The sequence below is a fragment of the Mobula hypostoma genome, chromosome 25 (genome assembly GCF_963921235.1).
Source record: "Mobula hypostoma chromosome 25, sMobHyp1.1, whole genome shotgun sequence".
In the NCBI taxonomy this organism is placed as follows: Eukaryota; Metazoa; Chordata; class Chondrichthyes; order Myliobatiformes; family Myliobatidae; genus Mobula; species Mobula hypostoma.
Window position 1 is genome coordinate 17,848,997 of NC_086121.1, and position 18,936 is coordinate 17,867,932.

Here is an 18,936-nt window from a genome sequence, read left to right on the forward strand (position 1 = left end):
GCAGTGAGAAGAGAGCGTGGCCTGGATGGTGGGGGTCCTGGATGACGGACGTTGCTTTCCTGCGACAACGCTCCATGTGGATGTGCTCCGTGGTGGGAAGAGCTTTACCCGTGATGATCTGTACCAGGACGTTGTTGTTTCCATACCAGGCCGTGATGCAACCTGTCAATATATCCTCCAACATATATCTATAAAGCTTTAGATGACAGGCCAAATCTTCGCTCCTGTGCTTTCTTCATAATGACACATACCTGCTGGATCCAGGACAGATCCTCTGAAATGGTAACACCAAGGAACTTAAAGTTGCTGACCCTTTCCACCTCTGATCCTCCCATGAGGGCGGGATAATGGGCCTCTGGTTTCCTCCTCCTGGTCAATAATCATCTCCTTGGTCTTGCTGACATTGAGCGAGAGGTTGTTGTTGTGGCATCACTCAGCCCGATTTTCAATCTCCCTCCTGCATGCTGGTTCATCACCACCCTTGACTCTGCCAGTGATGGTGGTGTCATTTGGCAAACTTAAAATATGCCATTGGAGATGTGCTTAGCCTCACAGTCATAAGTATAAAATGAGTAGAACAGGGGACTAAACACACAGACTTTTTGTGCACCTGTACTGATGGAGATTGTGGAGGAGATGTGGTTGCCGATATGAATTGACTAGGGTCTGCAAGTGAGGAAATCAGACGTTGAAATAGAACCCCTCCCAATTCTTCTCATGTTTATAATCTGAGAAATGCCTCCCTGCTCCTCGATCTTCCTGTTTGCGATATGAAGACTAGAGCTATTCAGAGTGTCAAGTTTGGTCTAAAGTTACTGTGACTTGTTGGTTGGACATTTGTGGCATATATTCTCAACCTGATGAATTATTTACTTCCTATTTACCAGGAAAGGTGCATCAATTTGGAAAATGCACAGGTAGCTGGTGTAAAGCACAAAAATGTGTTATTTATGCTAAAACCAGGGCAGTGTTATATACGTATTGTGTGTAATCTGTGTGGTACTACCCAGAGATCTTTTAAGTGGGAGAATCGGGATTGAGATGGAGAAAGTGGGGCTCTTTAACACAGCTACAAAACTCTTGGAGCTTTCAATGACCTGTCCATCTGCTGTAAGCCTCCTGCAGGAACAGTGCGTTGCCACCTTCCCTCCTGTTGCTCTGTTCTCCTTAATATTTCCGTACAGTCACGGCTATGCTCGATGGCAAGACATCCAAAACGATCCCAGATACACCATCATCAATGAACCGTTCAAAGCGGAGATGAACAAGGGGAATTTCCTGGAAATGAAGAACAAGTTCCTGGCCAGGAGGTTCAAGGTAAATCTGCTGCTGTCACAGGAGTGTTTACAATTTCTATCTACTCATTTAGTTTTCAGGGCCTGGACAGCCCCTAATTGCTCATTTCTGATCTGGGTGGCTTGTTGGACCATTTCGGAGAGCACGTAGGAGATGGCACATGGTGGGTCTGCAGGGGGAAACTCAGATCTTTCTTTGAAGGGCATTGAACCAGACAGCTTTTTACAGCACTCTGCCATGTGGCCGTTACTCACGACCGAAGTTCTATATTGCTGACATTGTACTTCCCACGTAAGGAACAGGTTGTAAACGGACCTGCCTTTGCACACCTGATTGGACTTAGTGATCCCTGGAATTCCTGTGACTACCCAGTGACTTTGCCACTAATTGTGAAATCCAAGCTCTTTGTGTCTGTCAGCAGACTGTCATGCGTTCAGTCGATCCTTTATAGGTAACTGGGATTAATAAATACGTGGGGAAAGTTGTGCCCTTTGCTGATGTCATTTGGGACGGTCAATTTTACACTTAGATACTGAGGGTCTCAACCAGAATAAGGCCATGAACAATCCTACATTTCCCTCTGCCCCTGCTTCCCCTCCCAACTCAAAATCCTGGCGTTTAGTTCTTCCCCAGCCTGGTTGCTTGTGTGAGGAGGGCTAATAAAAGAAATGAAGTGTCCTGTGCTAATATTACATGAAGCAGACACATTTTTTAACTGAAATATGTGAAGCTCCTTGTAATGCAGGGCTGTTGGCAACAGGCAGCGTGTGATTTTTGTGTGTACTTACAGACGTGCCTTGGCATTAGGTAGTACTTACAGAAGGGTGCAAAAGTATCAGGTACATATATATAGCTAAGGTGCGTAAGACTTTTGCACAGTACTGTATTTGTCAATGTGGAGCCAAAAGTGAGTTTATAAATCTGGCAGGAGCAAAGGATGTTGGAATGGCAAGTGTGGAATGCTGCGGGAGGGGTGTGGGACAGGTGGTAAAGAAGGAGTGCCGGGGGCGGGGGTTGGCACAGGTGCAGACACACCCAGCCCTGAGACACCAGGCAAGGTTATTTAATTCCAAACAACTGGTTTATTGATCTTTACAGAACATCTCTCTGGTGCTTCCCGCTCCCTCCTCTCTCCCTTCCCCCTTTTCCCAACCACGATTCCCCTCTCCCTGCCCCCTTCCCACTCTCAGTCCACAATACAGACCCATACCAGAATCAGGTTTATCATCACGCACATATGTCATGAAATTAGTTTATTTTTGTGGCAACAGTACCGTGCAATACATAAAATTACTACAGTACTGTGCAGAAGTCTTAGGCACCCTATATACATGTGCTGAAGACTTTTTGCACATTACTGTACCTGTGATGCAGTAAGTTTTTCAAAGCACACGTATATACATGTACTTGTGCACGTGACAATAAACTTAACTTTGACTTCCAAGTGTGTGTCTTTACACGTGAGTGTATCCCAGGTGCTTGTGAAGAAATCTTTCTACAATTGCTCCGGAATCGGGTATTTGTTGATTCCTGAGTGTCTGATGTGGACCTGCTGAGTCAGTACTGCACTGTGGGGACACACTCAGGAGAGCCACCCTTTGCCTTCTGGGGTGGATGGGAAAGCCCTGGCCTGCCTTGGAAAGCAAGAAGCGTTCCTGCGTGTCCAGGCTGATGTATCTCGCTGTTCCGAGGTTGGTTGCTAAAATCTGTGGGAAATTGCACTGCGGACGTTGGTGGCCTTGTTTTCACTTCCGCAAAGTTAGTGGTTGATGAGAAGTTTGGGACTCTGGTTGTGAAGGATGATTTTGGATATGAATCTTCATTTGTTCTTCCTCCTCTTCCCTCCCACCCATCCACTGCCACTCCTCTGTCCTGACTGCCCGGGGTACCCTTCCTCTTCCCTCCTGTGCAACACTCCTGACTGGCAGGTCACCTTCTTCCATGTATCCTCCCTGGTCTTGTGTCCACTCTCTGCAACTCCCCATCGCCCCCAGCTGCCCCTTCCCCAATCCCCTCACTTCCACTGACCTGCTGTGGACTGGCTGCAGTGGGTCTCTGGGTTACCGGTGGATGTGGGTGAGATATTGCTGAACTTGGCTAATGGCGTTCGTTACTTGTATTGACCCCCGTTCTCCTGTCTTCCCCCCCACTTTCCCCAACCTCAGCTCCTGGAGCAGGCTCTGGTGATCGAAGAGCAACTACGGAGAGCCGCTTACCTCAACATGACCCAGGACCCCAACCACCCTGCCATGGCTCTCAACGCCCGCTTCGCTGAGGTTGAATGTTTAGCCGAGAGCCACCAACATCTCTCCAAGGAGTCTCTGGCCGGTAACAAGCCCGCCAATGCAGTTCTGCACAAAGGTTTGTCGCGTGAGCTCAGCCCCCCGCTTCCGTCTACCTCCCGTCTCCATAGTGACCACTCAAACAGGTCCTGGACATCGTAGAGATTGAAAGTTAAGAGAATAGTTTCAGCACCATTGCACTGCCCCGCAATATCTTGTAAAAATTGTTCCTTTTTTTTAGCGAATCTGCTAATAAATTCAGCTTTTTGTAATGAAGTGCCTCTGGTGTAATTGTGATCTTAATTTATTTTTGGGTGTAAAAAAAAAACTTGAATAGTAGGGACTGGGGGTGGATTATCACACAGACCTACGCTGACAAACAGTCTCAGCCGGGCTCACCTCTACCCGAGTTTGAAAAGTTGCCAGGTTGTATGGTACAGACAAAACTATGTAGTGGAATTGGGGGTGGGGAACAGTTTTATACTTTTAAGACAGCAGAGTGGAGACTAGGTTGTACTTCCCTTGGGAGTTAGCAGTGGTCCAGTGTTGAGGGTCCAGCACCCTATTAGATATCCTGCTCTGGAGTGTTTAATAAGGCAGAGAGAGACTGCCTGGGTCTCTGGTGAAACATTTGGGTCTAGACCCCCTCAAACTCTTTATCTTGGTGTTTTGAACTGCGTCACTGAACTGGTACCAGTTAATTTGTTCCTGTTTGGTGGAATGTTTGACAACATCTAAAGAGGATTTGTTTAAGCTTCAAAGCCACGGTAAATGAACTGAACCCTGCGGCTGAATGGATAAACCACACTGAACCTCTGACTGCAGTGGAAATGTGAGCGGTTAGCGTGTCAGCAACCTGCTTGACATTGCAGCACCCAGCTTGTCGAGGTGCAGCAGGCCCGGCCTCTAGGGGGCAGACGTGGGTTGCATTAGTTACTCTGTGCGAGACAGAACTGGGCTGGAGATAATCTCTTACCATAAAGGGCACAAATTGCACCTCAGTGCCTGACTGCTCAGGCAATGTAACCCTGTACTGTACACGCAGAGTGTCCCTTCTCCTGTTATAGAAACATAGAAAATCTACAGGCCCTCTATTTTTCTATGGCCCACCTACCTATCCAGGAGTCTCTTAAAAGACCTTATTGTATCCGCCTCCACCACAGTTGCCGGCAGCCCATTCCACACACTCACCACTCTCTGTGTAAAAAAACCTACCCCTGACGTCCCCTCTGTACCTACTTCCAAGCACCTTAAAACTGTGCCCTCTCGTGTTAGCCATTTCAACCCTGGGAAAAAGCCTCTGACTATCCACACGTCACCTCCAGTGTGATACCTCTCCCCTTGTTGCAGTTTTAGATACATCGAACATAGTTTTTTTAAAAAAAGTACTCGGTTACTTCCACTGACTGAACTGCAGATTGGGAATCACCTGCAGTAAAGTTGCTTCTCTCCCCATTCCAGCACAGTTAACCTAAATATTGGACCTCCCGTCCATCAACCCCAGATCTTTGGCATGTCCTTATTCCCAGCAACGTCATTCAGAAATTTCCCCAAGGTTCACATTGGTTCACCTCCCACCACCTCCCTCAGCCCCCGCACTGTCCTGGAATTGCTGGGTCCTTTGCCGATATGTGACTCCATGTCCTCTCTCTGGCTGTTGTCTGATTCTGCACTGGATGGTTCAATGCTGTAGGTCACTTTTGACACAATTTTGGGATGTATGTTGGGGATTACTCTCCACTACTTTGTAACGTTACCCAGCTCTTCCTCATCTCTGTTGCACAAACTTTATCCAAGTCTTTGTTACCTCTAGAACTGGCCATTAAATCCTCTAAATGACCAGATTCCCATCTCCATAATCTTTAGATTTCCCTCAGTTCTGCCCACAGCCCACCTGGTCTGTGTGTTCCCCAAAGTCCATTCCCTTCTGGTCAGTTTCAGTTTTAAAAATTTGCATTGTTTCCAACTCATTCCTTGGTTTCACTCACCCTCCTCCTCTCTGTAGTCACCCCCACCTGTCCGTTGGGCTGAGATCTCTGTGCTGCTGCCGTTTTGAACCCGCAGGTGATTGTACCTTCAGGTTTTGAGTCTTGAAGTCGCTCTCCCACTTTCGAAGCTGCTCCATAAACTACCTTTTCCCAACAAGCTTTCAGTTCTCTCCCCTGATGTGTACTTTGTGGGTTTTGGTAATGTTCCTGTTCCCGTGAGCCACTTCAATTTCAATAAAGGTGTTGCAGAACCACAAGCTGTCATTTGGGATTGTACACAGGAATAGTACACTAATTCATTACGCTGCTCAAAAGGAATATTATCCCGATTCTGATCCATGCACACTCTCCTGTCCTGTAAAACAGAAGAGTAATATATTTAATGCTGTGCAGTGATCACCTGCAGCCCTAGAACTCTACAGCACAGAAAGTAGCTCTCTGACCTCTGATATACAGGTGCAATTCCCAAATCCTGTACATTACATCCCTGTGCATATTTGCATGGTCGTATTCTGCAAGTTATTGGATAGATTTACACCACCCATTCAGGTCAGCGTATCCCAGGACCTACTGCAGAAATAGAGACTCCCATCTCCTTTAGGTCTTTCGCCCGTAATTAATTTTGATACCCCCCCCCCCCTGCTCAGCAGACCTTCTGCAACTGGATATAGTTTATCTTTCAATGTCTTGCATGACTGGGCACAAGTTCTGTATCCCTCCCAAGAAGCAGAGACGGTTGAGGAGATTATGTACTCGTATCGCACATTGTAGTGATGTTACAAATTCTTCCCCTTGCACCACACTTTATATTCAAGTTGGCGCAGGACGTGTTTTTAGAACTAGTAAACCTGGTTTTGACTGTTTAGAATCCCACTGGCAGCTGATGCTGTTCCCTGTTTGGCATGGACTAGATGGGCCGAAGGGCCTGTTTCTGTGCTGTACTTCTCTATGACTCTGAAACATTGCTAACTTGAAGCCCTGCTTCACTGTGAGACAACTGAGAGGTGATTTGTAGAGCAAGGAATTATATATTTTCTTCCTCTTGCCACCAGCCTCCCCTACTCCACATACTTCCCTCACAGTGAGTCTCCTTGTGTCTCTTACTCCTGGGTTAGGAGGAGCGGGATCGAACAGCTCAGACGGAAGGTGGAGATTGAGTGTGGTGATGGGTTGTTGGGGGTGGTGGGAGGGTGAAGATGCAGTTGATCTGAAAGCTAGAAAGGGCTGGGAATTAAAAACAAAACTGGAAATCAAGACAAAAATACAGGATGTCCACCACTTTCTGTTTAGTTTAGAAAGGGCTGGGGTAGGGAGGAGAGGGGAAGTGCGCATCAAGTTTATTTACCACCCCTTCACCACCGCCCCCTCCCCCCATTGCCTCTCAGACCAAGGATTTTTATAATTGTTGCTAAACCCTAGCAAACGTAAGGCTCTGCTCTGAACAGCTCCAGATCAAACCGCCGGTCAGAGATACCGGCAGACACAACGAAATGCTGGAGGATCTCAGCAAGTCAGGCAGCATCTGTGGAGGGGAATAAAGGGTCGACACTGCCTGACTTGCTGAGCTGCTCCCAGCGTCTTGCGTGTGTTGCTGAAGGCTTCCAGCATCTGCAGAATCTCTTGTGTTTCTGATCAGAGAGATTATGTCCCTTCAACCTCCCAAAAGCAACCATCTCCCTCCTGCAGCTTAATAAAGCAAGGATGTGTAGTGGTATACAAATGCTGTTCTTGGTCCTTGGCAAGATTGGACTTTATTGCCCAGGAAATGAACCGAGAAGCTGCGGTCTACACGGGTCCTATCGTATCTAGGATGCTGCTTCAGGGTTAAGAAGCAGCACCCTGGAGACTAGACTGGAGATGCATAGTGGCTCAGATTAGGTAAAGCTGGCAGATTTCCTTTCATTAGCAAACCAGTTGGGTTGCAGCAACTTCACAGTTCTTTTCACCGATACCAGATCCTCGTAGATCAGTTTTTAATTTAGTTTCTCGGTATTTTTTGTTTTCTGAGCGACTTCTCTAAAAACAAGCCCATCGCTCCTCGGAAGCCCGTCAGCTTGTGTACAGTGGCCAGGGGCCAGTGGAGATTCATTCCGTCCCAGCTATTACTTTTGCCAGTGAGCAGACCAGGCTCAAAGTGCACAGCGGGGGAAAGCAGCAAAAAAATGATCCCACGTAAAGGCAAGCTGCTGACCGTAATTTTGGAGCCAAGTTCTACATGCGGGACGAGGGTTTAGAGGGCCCCCTGTTGTTAGCTGCTAGTCAGAGCTTCAGTTGCTGTTCCTGGCCTTGTGTTGCCGTCACTGGCCTCCTGGCCGTCGCTGTGCTTCGTGTGTGCCAGTGCTGGGATAGCTGGAGCTCGCAGTGCAGCTCCCGGGCATTGCCAGCCGTTGGGGTGTGTTGCTGGTGTGTCCCCTACTGAAACCCTGGCCCTGAGCACCCTGCCCTCTGTTTGCTTTCTGTCTCTTCCAGTCCTGAACCAGCTGGAGGAGCTCCTGAGTGACATGAAGGCGGACGTGACGAGGCTCCCCAACATGCTGTCGCGGGTCCCGCCTGTCGCCGCCCGGCTCCAGATGTCAGAGCGAAGCATCCTGAGTCGACTCGCCAACCGGGGCACTGAGCCCCAGCAGCAGGTAAGCAGTGGTTTCCGGGCTGAATGAGAGAGGGTGGCGGGGGGGCAAGACTACTTGATCTGTTCTCGCTCCCCTTCGGGCTTCACGTCCCCAAGAATGCAACGAGGGCTTAGTGGCCGAGGGGATCACTCCCCCAGTCAGCAGTGACAGCTCAGAACGACTCGGGTCACGTGTACAGTGGGAAATTTCTCCTCCTTAATAGGATAGGCATTGGCAGAAGACAGGCCCTCATCACATGAAGCATCAGTCAGAGAGCAGGTGTAGCAAAGCTCCCTCTCTCTGGAGTGTGTGAGTGGGCACCGTGACCGAGTTTCCACCCAGAGCCTAACACCAGTGCGCTTGAGACTGGCTGATCAGTGCCTGCAGAGAGGGGACGATGCAGCTTCTAAAACTCACGAATTCTCAGCCCCACACTTTGTTGGGGGCCACCTGGTTTGATTTTTGTTTAAACGAACCATGTCTTGCAGCCCTTCCCGCAGGGTCAGTACGGAGCGGCGCAGATGTATACTAGCAGCTTTGGGCCCACCTTCCGAGGGCCAGGGGCCGGAGCCCTCATCAACTACAACCAGATGCCACTGGGCCCCTACATCAGCGGTAGGTCTGAGACGTACAACTCTAGATCTGGAAAACGAGGGGTCTTACCAGTAAAAGTGATGACGAAGCTGCCAGACTTGTAACTCTAATCTCCTTCTCCAGCCCAGCACGTGTGTAATCATTGAAGGGGGACGGTGGGGCAGCATGGTAGTGCAGTGTTTACCATAACACAGTACAGTTCCAGTGACTGGGCAGTAATTCCCGTGGGTTTTCCCGTGCAGGCTCCGTTTTCCTCCCACATCCCAAAGGTGTACGGGTTAGGGTTAGCGAGTTGTGGGGATGCTACGTTAGCGCTCGAATCATGGCCACACTTGCGGGCACATCCTCAAGCTGTGTTGGTCATCGACGCAAACTACGCGTTTCACTGTCTGTCCTGATAGTTCACTGTCATGTGACAAATAAAGATCATTTCTCAAGGCATTTATTCCAGCCTGGACATCCACGGTGCCGACAAGAAGTACTCACCACCCCCCCCAGAATTTTTTCTGTTTTATTGTTTTTACAGCATTGGATCACAGTGGATTTAATTTGGCTTTTTTGACACTGATCAACAGAAAAAGACTCTTTCATGTCAAAGCAAAAACAGATCTCTACAAAGTTATCTAAGTTAATTACAAATATAAAACACAAAGAAATTGATTGCATAAGTATTCACCCCCTTCAAATCAGTATTTAGTAGAGGCACCTTTGGCAGCAATTACAGCCTTGAGTCTGTGTGGATAGGTCTCTATCTGCTTTGCACATCTGGACACTGCAATTTTTCCCCTTTTTTCTTTACAAAACTGCTCAAGCTCTGTGAGTTTGCATGGGGATCGTGACTGAACAGACCTTTTCAAGTCCAGCCACAAATTCTCAATTGGATTGAGGTCTGGACTCTGACTTGGCCACTCCAGGACATTAACTTTGTTGTTTTTAAACCATTCCTGTGTAGCTTTGGCTTTATGCTTGGGGTCATTGTCTTGCTGGAAAGCAAATCTTCTCCCAAGTCACAGTTCTCTTGCAGACTGCATCAGGTTTTCCTCCAGGATTTCCCTGTATTTTTCTGCTTTCATTTTACCCTCTACCTTCACAAGCCTTCCAGGGTCTGCTGCAGTGAAGCATCCCCACAGTATGATGCAGCCCCCACCATGCTCCACAGCAGGGATAGTGTGTTTTTGATGATGTGTGGTATTTGAGATAGCATTTAGTAATGATGGCCAAAAAGCTCAATTTTGGTTTCATCAGACCATAGAACCTTCTTCCAGCTGACTTCAGAGTCTCCCACATGCCTTCTGGCAAACTCTAGCCGAGATTTCTTGAGAGTTTTTTTCAACAGGGACTTTCTCTTTGCCTCTCTCCCATAAAGCTGCAACTGGTGAAGCACCCAGGCAACAGCTGTTGTATGCACAGTGTCTCCCATCTCAGCTACAGAAGCTTGTAACTCCTTCAGAGTTGTCATAGATCTCTTGGTGGCCTCCTGCACTAGTCCCCTTCTTGCACAGGTTTTGACGACAGCCTGCTCTAAGCAGATTTACAGCTGTACCATACTCTTTCCATTTCTTGATGATTGACTTAACTGTACTGCAAGGGATATTCAGTGACTTGGAAATGTTCTTGTATCCATCTCTTGACTTGTGCTTTTCAATAACTTTTTTGTGGAGTTGCTTGGAGTGTTCTTTTGTCCTCATGGTGTAGTTTTTACCAGGATCCTGACTCACCAGCAGTTGGACCTTCCAGATACAGGTGACTTTTTACTACAATCAATTGAAACACCTTGACTGCCCATGGTGATCTCCATTTAACTAATTATGTGACTTCTAAAACCAATTGGCTGCACCAGTGAAGATTTGGTGTGTCATATTAAAGGGGGGGGGGTGAATACTAATGCAATCAATTATTTTGTGTTCTATATTTGTAATTAATTTAGATCACTTTGTAGAGATCTGTTTTCCCTTTGACATAAAAGTCTTTTTCTGTTGATCAGTGTCAAAAAGGCCAAATTAAATTCACTGTGATTGAATGTTGTAAAATAATAAAACGTGAAAACTTCTGGGGGTGGGGGGCGGTGGGGTGAATATTTCTCAGGTGGAAGAAATCTGTTCACCTTGCTAGAGTAGATTGAATTCAGTGTGGTTTTCTCCCTCATTGTCCCGTGCTGTGAGTCAGAATAACTCGGGGCTGGATGTCTCACTGGCCTTGTTGACACAGTGGTCATAGAGTCACAGAACACAACAGCACAGAAACAGGCCCTTCGGCCCATTGAGTCCATGCTGGACTGTTAATTTGTCCATTCCCATCAATCTGCACCCAGACCATCGCCCTCCATAACCCCCCATCCATGTACCTATCCAAATGTCTCTTAAATGTTGAAATCGAACCTGCATTCACCGCTCGTTCCACACTCCCACCACCCTCTGAGTAAAGAAATTCTTCCTCATGTTCCCCTTAAACATTTTACTATTTACCCTTTACCTCTAGTTCTAGCCTCACCCAGTCTCAGTGCAAAAGCCTGCTGGCATTTACCCTATCTATACCCCGCATAATTTTGTATACCTCTAAAACGTTTCCCCTCATTCTCCTACGCTCCAGGAAACTCCTCACCTATATAACCATATAACAATTACAACATGGAACCAGGCCATCTTGGCCCTTCTAGTCCGTGCCGAACTCTTACTCTCACCTAGTCCCACTGACCTGCACTCAGCCCACAACCCTCCATTCCTTTCCTGTCCATATATCTATCCAATTTAACTTTAAACGACAACATCGAACCTGCCTCAACCACTTCTGCTGGAAGCTCGTTCCACACAGCTACCACTCTCTGAGTAAAGAAGTTCCCCCTCATGTTACCCCTAAACTTTTGTCCTTTAACTCTCAACTCATGTCCTCTTGTTTGAATCTCCCCCACTCAATGGAAAAAGCCTACCCATGTCAACTCTATCTATCCCCCTCATAATTTTAAATACCTCTATCAAGTCCTCCCTCAACCTTCTACACTCCAAAGAATAACGACCCAACTTGTTCAACCTTTCTCTGTAACTCAGGTGCTGAAACCCAGGTAACATTCTAGTAAATCTTCTCTGTACTCTCTCTATTTTGTTGACATCTTTCCTATAATTCGGTGACCAGAACTGTACACAATACTCCAAATTTGTCCTTACCAATGCCTTGTACAATTTCAACATTACATCCCAACTCCTATCCTCAATGCTCTGATTTATAAAGGCCAGCATACCAAAAGCTTTCTTCACCATCCTATCCACATGAGATTCCACCTTCAGGGAACTATGCACCATTATTCCTAGATCCCTCTGTTCTACTGCATTCTTCGATGCCCTACCATTTACCATGTATGTCCTATTTTGATTAGTCTTACCAAAATGTAGCACCTCACATTTATCAGCATTAAACTCCATCTGCCATCTTTCAGCCCACTCTTCTAACTGGCCTAAATCTCTCTGCAAGCTTTGAAAACCTACTTCATTATCCACAACTCCACCTATCTTAGTATCATCTGCATACTTACTAATCCAATTTATCACCCCATCATCCAGATCATTAATTATATGACAAACAACATCGGACCCAGTACAGATCCTTGAGGCACACCACTAGATACTGGCCTCCAATCTGACAAGCAGTTATCCACCACTACTCTCTGGCATCTCCCATCCAGCCACTGCTGAATCCATTTTACTACTTCAATATTAATGCCTAACGATTGAACCTTCCGAACTAACCTTCCGTGTGGAACCTTGTCAAAGGCCTTACTGAAGTCCCTATAGACAACATCCACCACATTACCGTCGTCAACTTTCCCAGTAAACTCTTCAAAAAGTTCAATAAGATCTGTCAAACATGACCTTCCACACACAAATCCATGTTGACTGTTCCTAATCAGACCCTGTCTATCCAGATAATTATATATACCATCTCTAAGAATACTTTCCATCAATTTACTCACCACTGACGTCAAGCTCACAGGCCGATAATTGCCAGGTTTACTCTTAGAACCCTTTTTAAACAATGGAACAACATGAGCAATACGCCAATCCTCCGGCACCATCCCCGTTTCTAATGACATTTGAAATATTTCTGTTAGAGGCCCTGCTATTTTCACACTAACTTCCCTCAAGGTCCTAGGGAATATCTTGTCAAGACCCAGAGACTTATCCACTTTTATATTCCTTAAGAGTGCCAGTACCTCCTCTTCTTTAATCATTATAGTTTCCATAACTACCCTACTGGTTTCCCATACCTTACACAATTCGATATCCTTCTCCTTGGTGAATACCAAAGAAAAAAATCGTTCAAAATCTCCTCCATCTCTTTTGGCTCCGCACATAGCCGTCCACTCTGATTCTCTAAGGGACCAATTTTATCCCTCACTATCCTTTTGCTATTAATATAACTGTAGAAACCCTTTGGATTTATTTTCACTTTATCTGCCAAAGCAACCTCATATCTTCTTTTAGCTTTTCTAATTTCTTTCTTAAGATTCTTTTTACATTCTTTATATTCCTTGAGCACCTCATTTACTCCAAGCTGCCTATATTTATTGTAGATCTCTCTCTTTTTCCAAACCAAGTTTCCAATATCCCTTGAAAACCATGGCTCTCTCAAACTTCTAACCTTTCTTTTCAACCTAACAGGAACATAAAGATCGTGTACCCTCAAAATTCCACCTTTAAATGACCTCCATTTCTCTATTACATCCTTCCCATAAAACAAATTGTCCCAATCGATTCCTTTTAAATCCTTTCGCATTTCCTCAAAGTTAGCCTTTCTCCAATCAAAAATCTCAACTCTGGGTCCTGTCCTATCCTTCTCCATAACTATATTGAAACTATTCAACCTTTCCCCATAACTCAGGTCTTGTTTAGATTAAGTGACTATTCAGTGGGGGTTTTAGGATTAAAGGTCATGGCTAATGCAACTCCAGCGAGCCAAATATTAACTAAAACTAAATGACCCTAGCAAAATGGTGAAAGGCAAACCTGGTTGTGGGATTTCTGTCTCGCCCTCATTCCTGTTTCCTTCTCCACTGTCCCCGCAGTTGCACTGTTTGCAATTTTCCCCGCAAGTCTCTCAGCTCTCCAAAATGCTCCTTAAAAACGTTTCAGCCAAGTGTTTGGTCCTGATGTCTTGCCCAGAACTTACTGCCTGTTACTTGGCTATGAAACTGCACAGAAAGTTTTGCTGTATTAAAGGCACCCTAGAAATTTACTTTTGTTTTAAAAAAAAAATTTGCCAGCTAGAAGAAAGCTATACTGAAGGAATTCTGCTTGTTTGCAGCGACCACAAACATTTCCGCTGTGAGTGTCCCGGATAAAAAGCACTTGCCGGAAGGACTGAAGGAAATGGAAGCAGGGGAAAGGAAAGAGAAAGTCAGTGATGTGATCTGCATCGAAGATTGACGGCAAGTCACCAGGAGCAGCTCCCAGCTAACAGCCAGCTCAGCCTGCCACCACACTCCTGACCTTCTGTAAACGCTCTTGAGAAACATCAACTGTTTTCATCTGGGGAGAGGGTGGTGGGGTGAGGAGGTGGGGGGTGGGGGGGGAGTGCTGCGCTCACTTGTACATATTTGCACTTTCTTTGCACGCTCGTGGAAGGCTGTTCCTGTTGCATTGAGTGTTGTTTCAGGGAGAATAAGGCCAGAGGTTAGGGAATCAGGCTGAGAGACAACAAAAGCATGATCCTAATCAGAACTTGCAAAGTCTGGAACTGATTCTACACAGATTCTGCTCAGCATAACATCCCTCATCACCATCACTAACCCTGGTCCTCCATAGTGTACAGTTCGTAAACTACCTCCCTTCCTAGCTACAATGTACTCTTCCTAACCCCACCCCTCTTTAATGTCCTGGTCCACTACAGTGTTCTGCCCTTAACCAAAGTATACTATCTCTAACCCAGCCACCCCACCACAAACACTAAAGTGTTATGATCAAGTCCAGTGCAATCTACCATAATATAACTCCTACCACAATCAATCACCCTCGGCATCAACCCCAGCCCAGTTACCCTGCTCCCCTGCTCCCCTGAGAACTCGGGATTCCTGTGAGAAGGAATCAGCTTTCACACATTGGCTTGGGGGCACTTGGAGACTCCTGTGGTTTTGTCAAGGAGAAGAAATCCTGCATTCCGGGTCGGAAAGCTGGAGCTTGGACGTTCGTCCAGCCCAGTTTGGAACAAAGAACCCATCCCTGTTCTGGTTCTCAGCTTCTCTGTGTTAGCAGGGCAGAGCCATTAATTTGCCCCTTTACATGGCCTCCGATTTGGGGTGTTGGAACAAGTTTGTGCCATTTGCCAATCTTAAGGCACAGGACTGTGCCATATCTTGTGTTATGGAGGAGGCTTGCTGAGACTGGGCATCGACCCACTCCCAGAATTACCACATCCCGGGAAAATTCTCCACGTCCAAACACTGCGTCCAGTGTATGTTGCTGGCAGCCCGGAAGCACGTGTCCAGAATTACGCTGTGCTAGCGGGCAGTAGCACTGCACAGTGTAGAATTGTGCCATTCAGAGCGCAGAAAACCTGGTCGTGCCTCTGGTTGGAAAGTGACTGCGTTGGGACGAGACCAGAAACTCTCAGCAATAAGGCCTAACCCAGGCAACGCTGATGCTCTCCGATATCAGATGGTCTGTGGATGAGGTTATAGTGCGCTGCCAGGAACCTTGGCATCCCCTTCCTCTCCCTTACACCTACCATCGTAGAACCAGTCTACCCTGACATCACAGAACCGACAAAGCCAAGTTAGAATCGGTACCTTCAGGAGAGGGAAGTCTCCCAAATCTCGTTGCTATTGGTAGCGAATCACACTTCCCCTAGCTAATGCTTTAATGAAACAGGATGCAATTTTTAATGTCAATTAAGCTGGTTTATTACAAGCATCAAAAGGCTTGAATATTGAAATTTCAGTGCCTTTTCAAAGCCAGATTATATGAATTGAGGTGAGGTGGTATAACTCAAGAGGTTTAAGCTTCTGAAAATACCCATTTATGAGAGTGTATGCGAGGCTCCCCATTGTTCTTTATCTTCACTTTCATCCTCAGTTCTGCTTAAACTTCTCCATAGATTAAAATTCCGGTTCATGCCCACTGGCTCTTCATTTTCCATTATTTTCTCTCTCCTCTCCTCCTTGTTTGCCTTTCAATTATGCTTCTCATTTCCCTCCTTTTCTCCCCATCTCTTTTTACTCTTTCCTTCTGCAGAGACTCTCTGCAAACACGTTCCACAATGTCCGTGTCCCTCAGTTTCTCGGCCTCGTGCCTACGTGACATGGGCGAGCGCTGACATTGTGTCTGCTCCAAGTTCAGCAAGGAATGGCACTGTGGTAGAAGCTAATCCATGCACAAGATATTAACTTTTGGCTTTTGGGGGAAGTAAATATAAATGGGTCCACCTCTCTGGCAACTTCATCCTAAATCTCTGAAGTCAATCAGGAGATGGTGCAACATGGGATACATGTTGGCAACCAGACACGAGCTGAAGGAGCTGTAAACCCTAGAGAGGTTGGACTTTTCCATTCAGCCAGATTCTCACTGGGCTGTAGTTCGGTTCTGTTTTCCCTTTTATCTCCAATCCAATGCGAGGCTGTTGGTTTGAGGGTGACTTGATAAAGCAACTTTTTTTGCTTAACAGTATTATGTTATAATGGTAGGTATTGTATTGTTCATTTAATACATGGGAGATCTATTGAGAAAATTTCCAGCCATTTGCACATATCTGTTCAAACCCAGTGTTATAACTTTTTTTTAAAGCAGTACCTTGTCAGGTGTTATTGTATTTTCCAATTTTGTGTACAGAATATTACTGCTGTCCAACTTGAGATTAATAAGCTATTTGGTAAGAAAGTCTCTCTCGAACTGAAAGGCTTTAAGTTGACTGTATAAACTCAAAGTGCATCTTAATACAGTCCCTAAAACAATGCAGCCTTGTGCTCCTCTCTCTCTGTTCCTCTAATTCTCCACATCAGCAGAAGTTAAAGCCAATGTGTTTAATCATTATTTCTAAAGTTGTAAACCGTGATGTTGTTTCCCCCTGCTGGTCTGTTGGGGTAACAACAGGTAATCTGGCAGCAAGCCATTTGGGTCACCAAAGGTCTCATGATCTAGGGAGAGGGAAGCAGGTGGAAGAGTGGAGAGGATTGTGAGGGCATTTTTGGGCAAGACAATGCCAAATTAATCATTTCTATGCTCATCTCTGAAATGCCAAGTGAAAGCAAAGATATGTAGTGGACAGGTGAATGTGGTCACTAACGTTAAAGAACAGAATTCTCCAGCTCCGCTTTTACAGAGTCTAGAAATGTACAGCGCAGAAACAGGCTCTTCAGCCAATCTGTTCCATGCTGAACACTTTACACTGCCCGCTCCATACCTCTACCATCCATGTACCTATCCAAATGTATTAAACATTGAATCAAGCTTGCATGCACCACTTGGGTTGGCAACTCATTCCACACTCTTGTGACTCTGAGTGAAGAAGTTTCCCCGCATTTCCCCTTAAACTTTTCACTTTTCACCCCTAACCCATGACCCCTGGTTGTTGTTCCACCCAACCTTAATGGAAGAAGCTTGCTTGCATTTACCCTATCTATACTCCTCATAATTTTGTATACCTCTATCAAATCTCCTCTCAATCTTTCCCAGTTCCTCTTTAAACACAGAGAAACCCTCCACAAGAACTTCTGTACAAGAAGAAAAATTCCACTTACTATTGGCCTTTTCCTGTTCTAATTCCAGGGATATGAGCTCTCCTGAGATGGAGGATAAGAACTGGAAAATGAAACAGGGTGGAGGTTGGGGGAATGGGAAGTGATGACTGCATTCTGACAGAGGCAAATTGAAGAATTATTTTGACATATAAAGGAGATGTGGAACACTCTTTCGGAGGGCTGATGGAATTTTACAGGTTAAGAATGATAGATTTTATTAGATAATATATTGAGGTAAAGACTGATCTGCAGCTAAATGTGTTTAAAGTATTGATCAGTCCTCTAACTGAATGGAAGGACAGACTCATGGAGCTGAATGGCCTTGAAGGGAAAAGCTGGCCAAGAATTAACCTGAGATAGTTTCAGTGTACTTGTGTCGACAAGCAGCAGATTGTCTAAGTTACTCAGACAGGTCACTGTGTGCAAAATGGAGAAATCTTTGCAAAGCATGACAGGACCATGCCCCTGCTACACTGATTACATGAAGATCTGCAATGCTGAACTCAGAAGCAAACGTTGGTAATTTTTCTCATTTGGAGCACAAAAATGAACTCCAAAATGGTAATAAAAATCTCCCATATGTGCCTGGATACCTAGAATACATGCCAGGCATACAAAGCTTTCTCAGTAATTCACGCTGCAAGAATTCAAGGAAGATGATGTGCTGGTTGATAAAAAGGTTACCGATGTGGGTTTATCTTTACAAAAAAAGGGAATGCAATGATATCTTTGTACTTGAAGAGGAGGAGTGATGGATGGATGGAAGTATTTAAAGAAAGAAGCATTTCTGAAAGTGACTTGGCCTGGAAGAAATCTGACCCAGGTTGTTCGAAGCAAGGGATGAAACCGTAGAATGTTTGACCAAGCCTCCGTGGCTACAGAAAAGAACCAGAGGGTGGAGAACTGCTAAAGTTTGATAACTCAACATGCAAGCTGTAGTTTGAAGGACAAAGTATGGGCCAGTTAGTTTAACTTTGGCAATGGCCAAATTACTGGAATCAATTCTGTGGGACAAAATGAGCTGCAGGAAGACATGGATTAATGAAGGACAGAGGGCATGGATTTGTCAGCAGATGGTCTGACTGAACTGAATTTTTTTTATGAGGGCACTGCTTTCGAAGTAATTAAATGAATTTTGGTGAGGTTTTTACGAGATCCCGACCACAGTTGGCTACTATCAAACATCGAAATCCATAACGTCCAGGGGAAAGTGGCATATTGGGTTCAGAATAGGCTTGGCAGCAGAAGTTCTTGCAAGTGGCAGGCTGTTAGCATTGATGCTTCATTGGACTTGGCGCTTGGGCCCTGATTATTTGTAGTTTATACAGATGACTTGGGTGCATGGATGTGTTTGCCCATATAGGTCACACTGAGGAGTACTTTATTCCATTGGATTTCAATGAACTGGTCAGTTGGCAGAAAGTGGTGCCTAACGTTCCATGTGA

General features: G+C 45.7%; 1 protein-coding gene across 2 annotated transcripts in view; it reads left to right on the plus strand.

The window, feature by feature from the left end:
* The window catches only part of LOC134338024 (chromodomain-helicase-DNA-binding protein 5-like), a 104,119-nt gene extending 86,492 nt beyond the window's left edge, over positions 1-17,627 (plus strand). For both annotated transcript variants that reach the window (XM_063033531.1, XM_063033533.1), the window contains 5 exons: positions 1,185-1,317; positions 3,462-3,657; positions 8,036-8,196; positions 8,664-8,790; positions 14,065-17,627. In XM_063033531.1, the coding sequence (XP_062889601.1) occupies positions 1,185-1,317; positions 3,462-3,657; positions 8,036-8,196; positions 8,664-8,790; positions 14,065-14,186 (739 nt within the window). In that variant the 3' untranslated portion in view covers positions 14,187-17,627. The remainder of the gene's footprint in view (positions 1-1,184; positions 1,318-3,461; positions 3,658-8,035; positions 8,197-8,663; positions 8,791-14,064) is intronic.
* Positions 17,628-18,936: the final 1,309 nt, after the last annotated feature.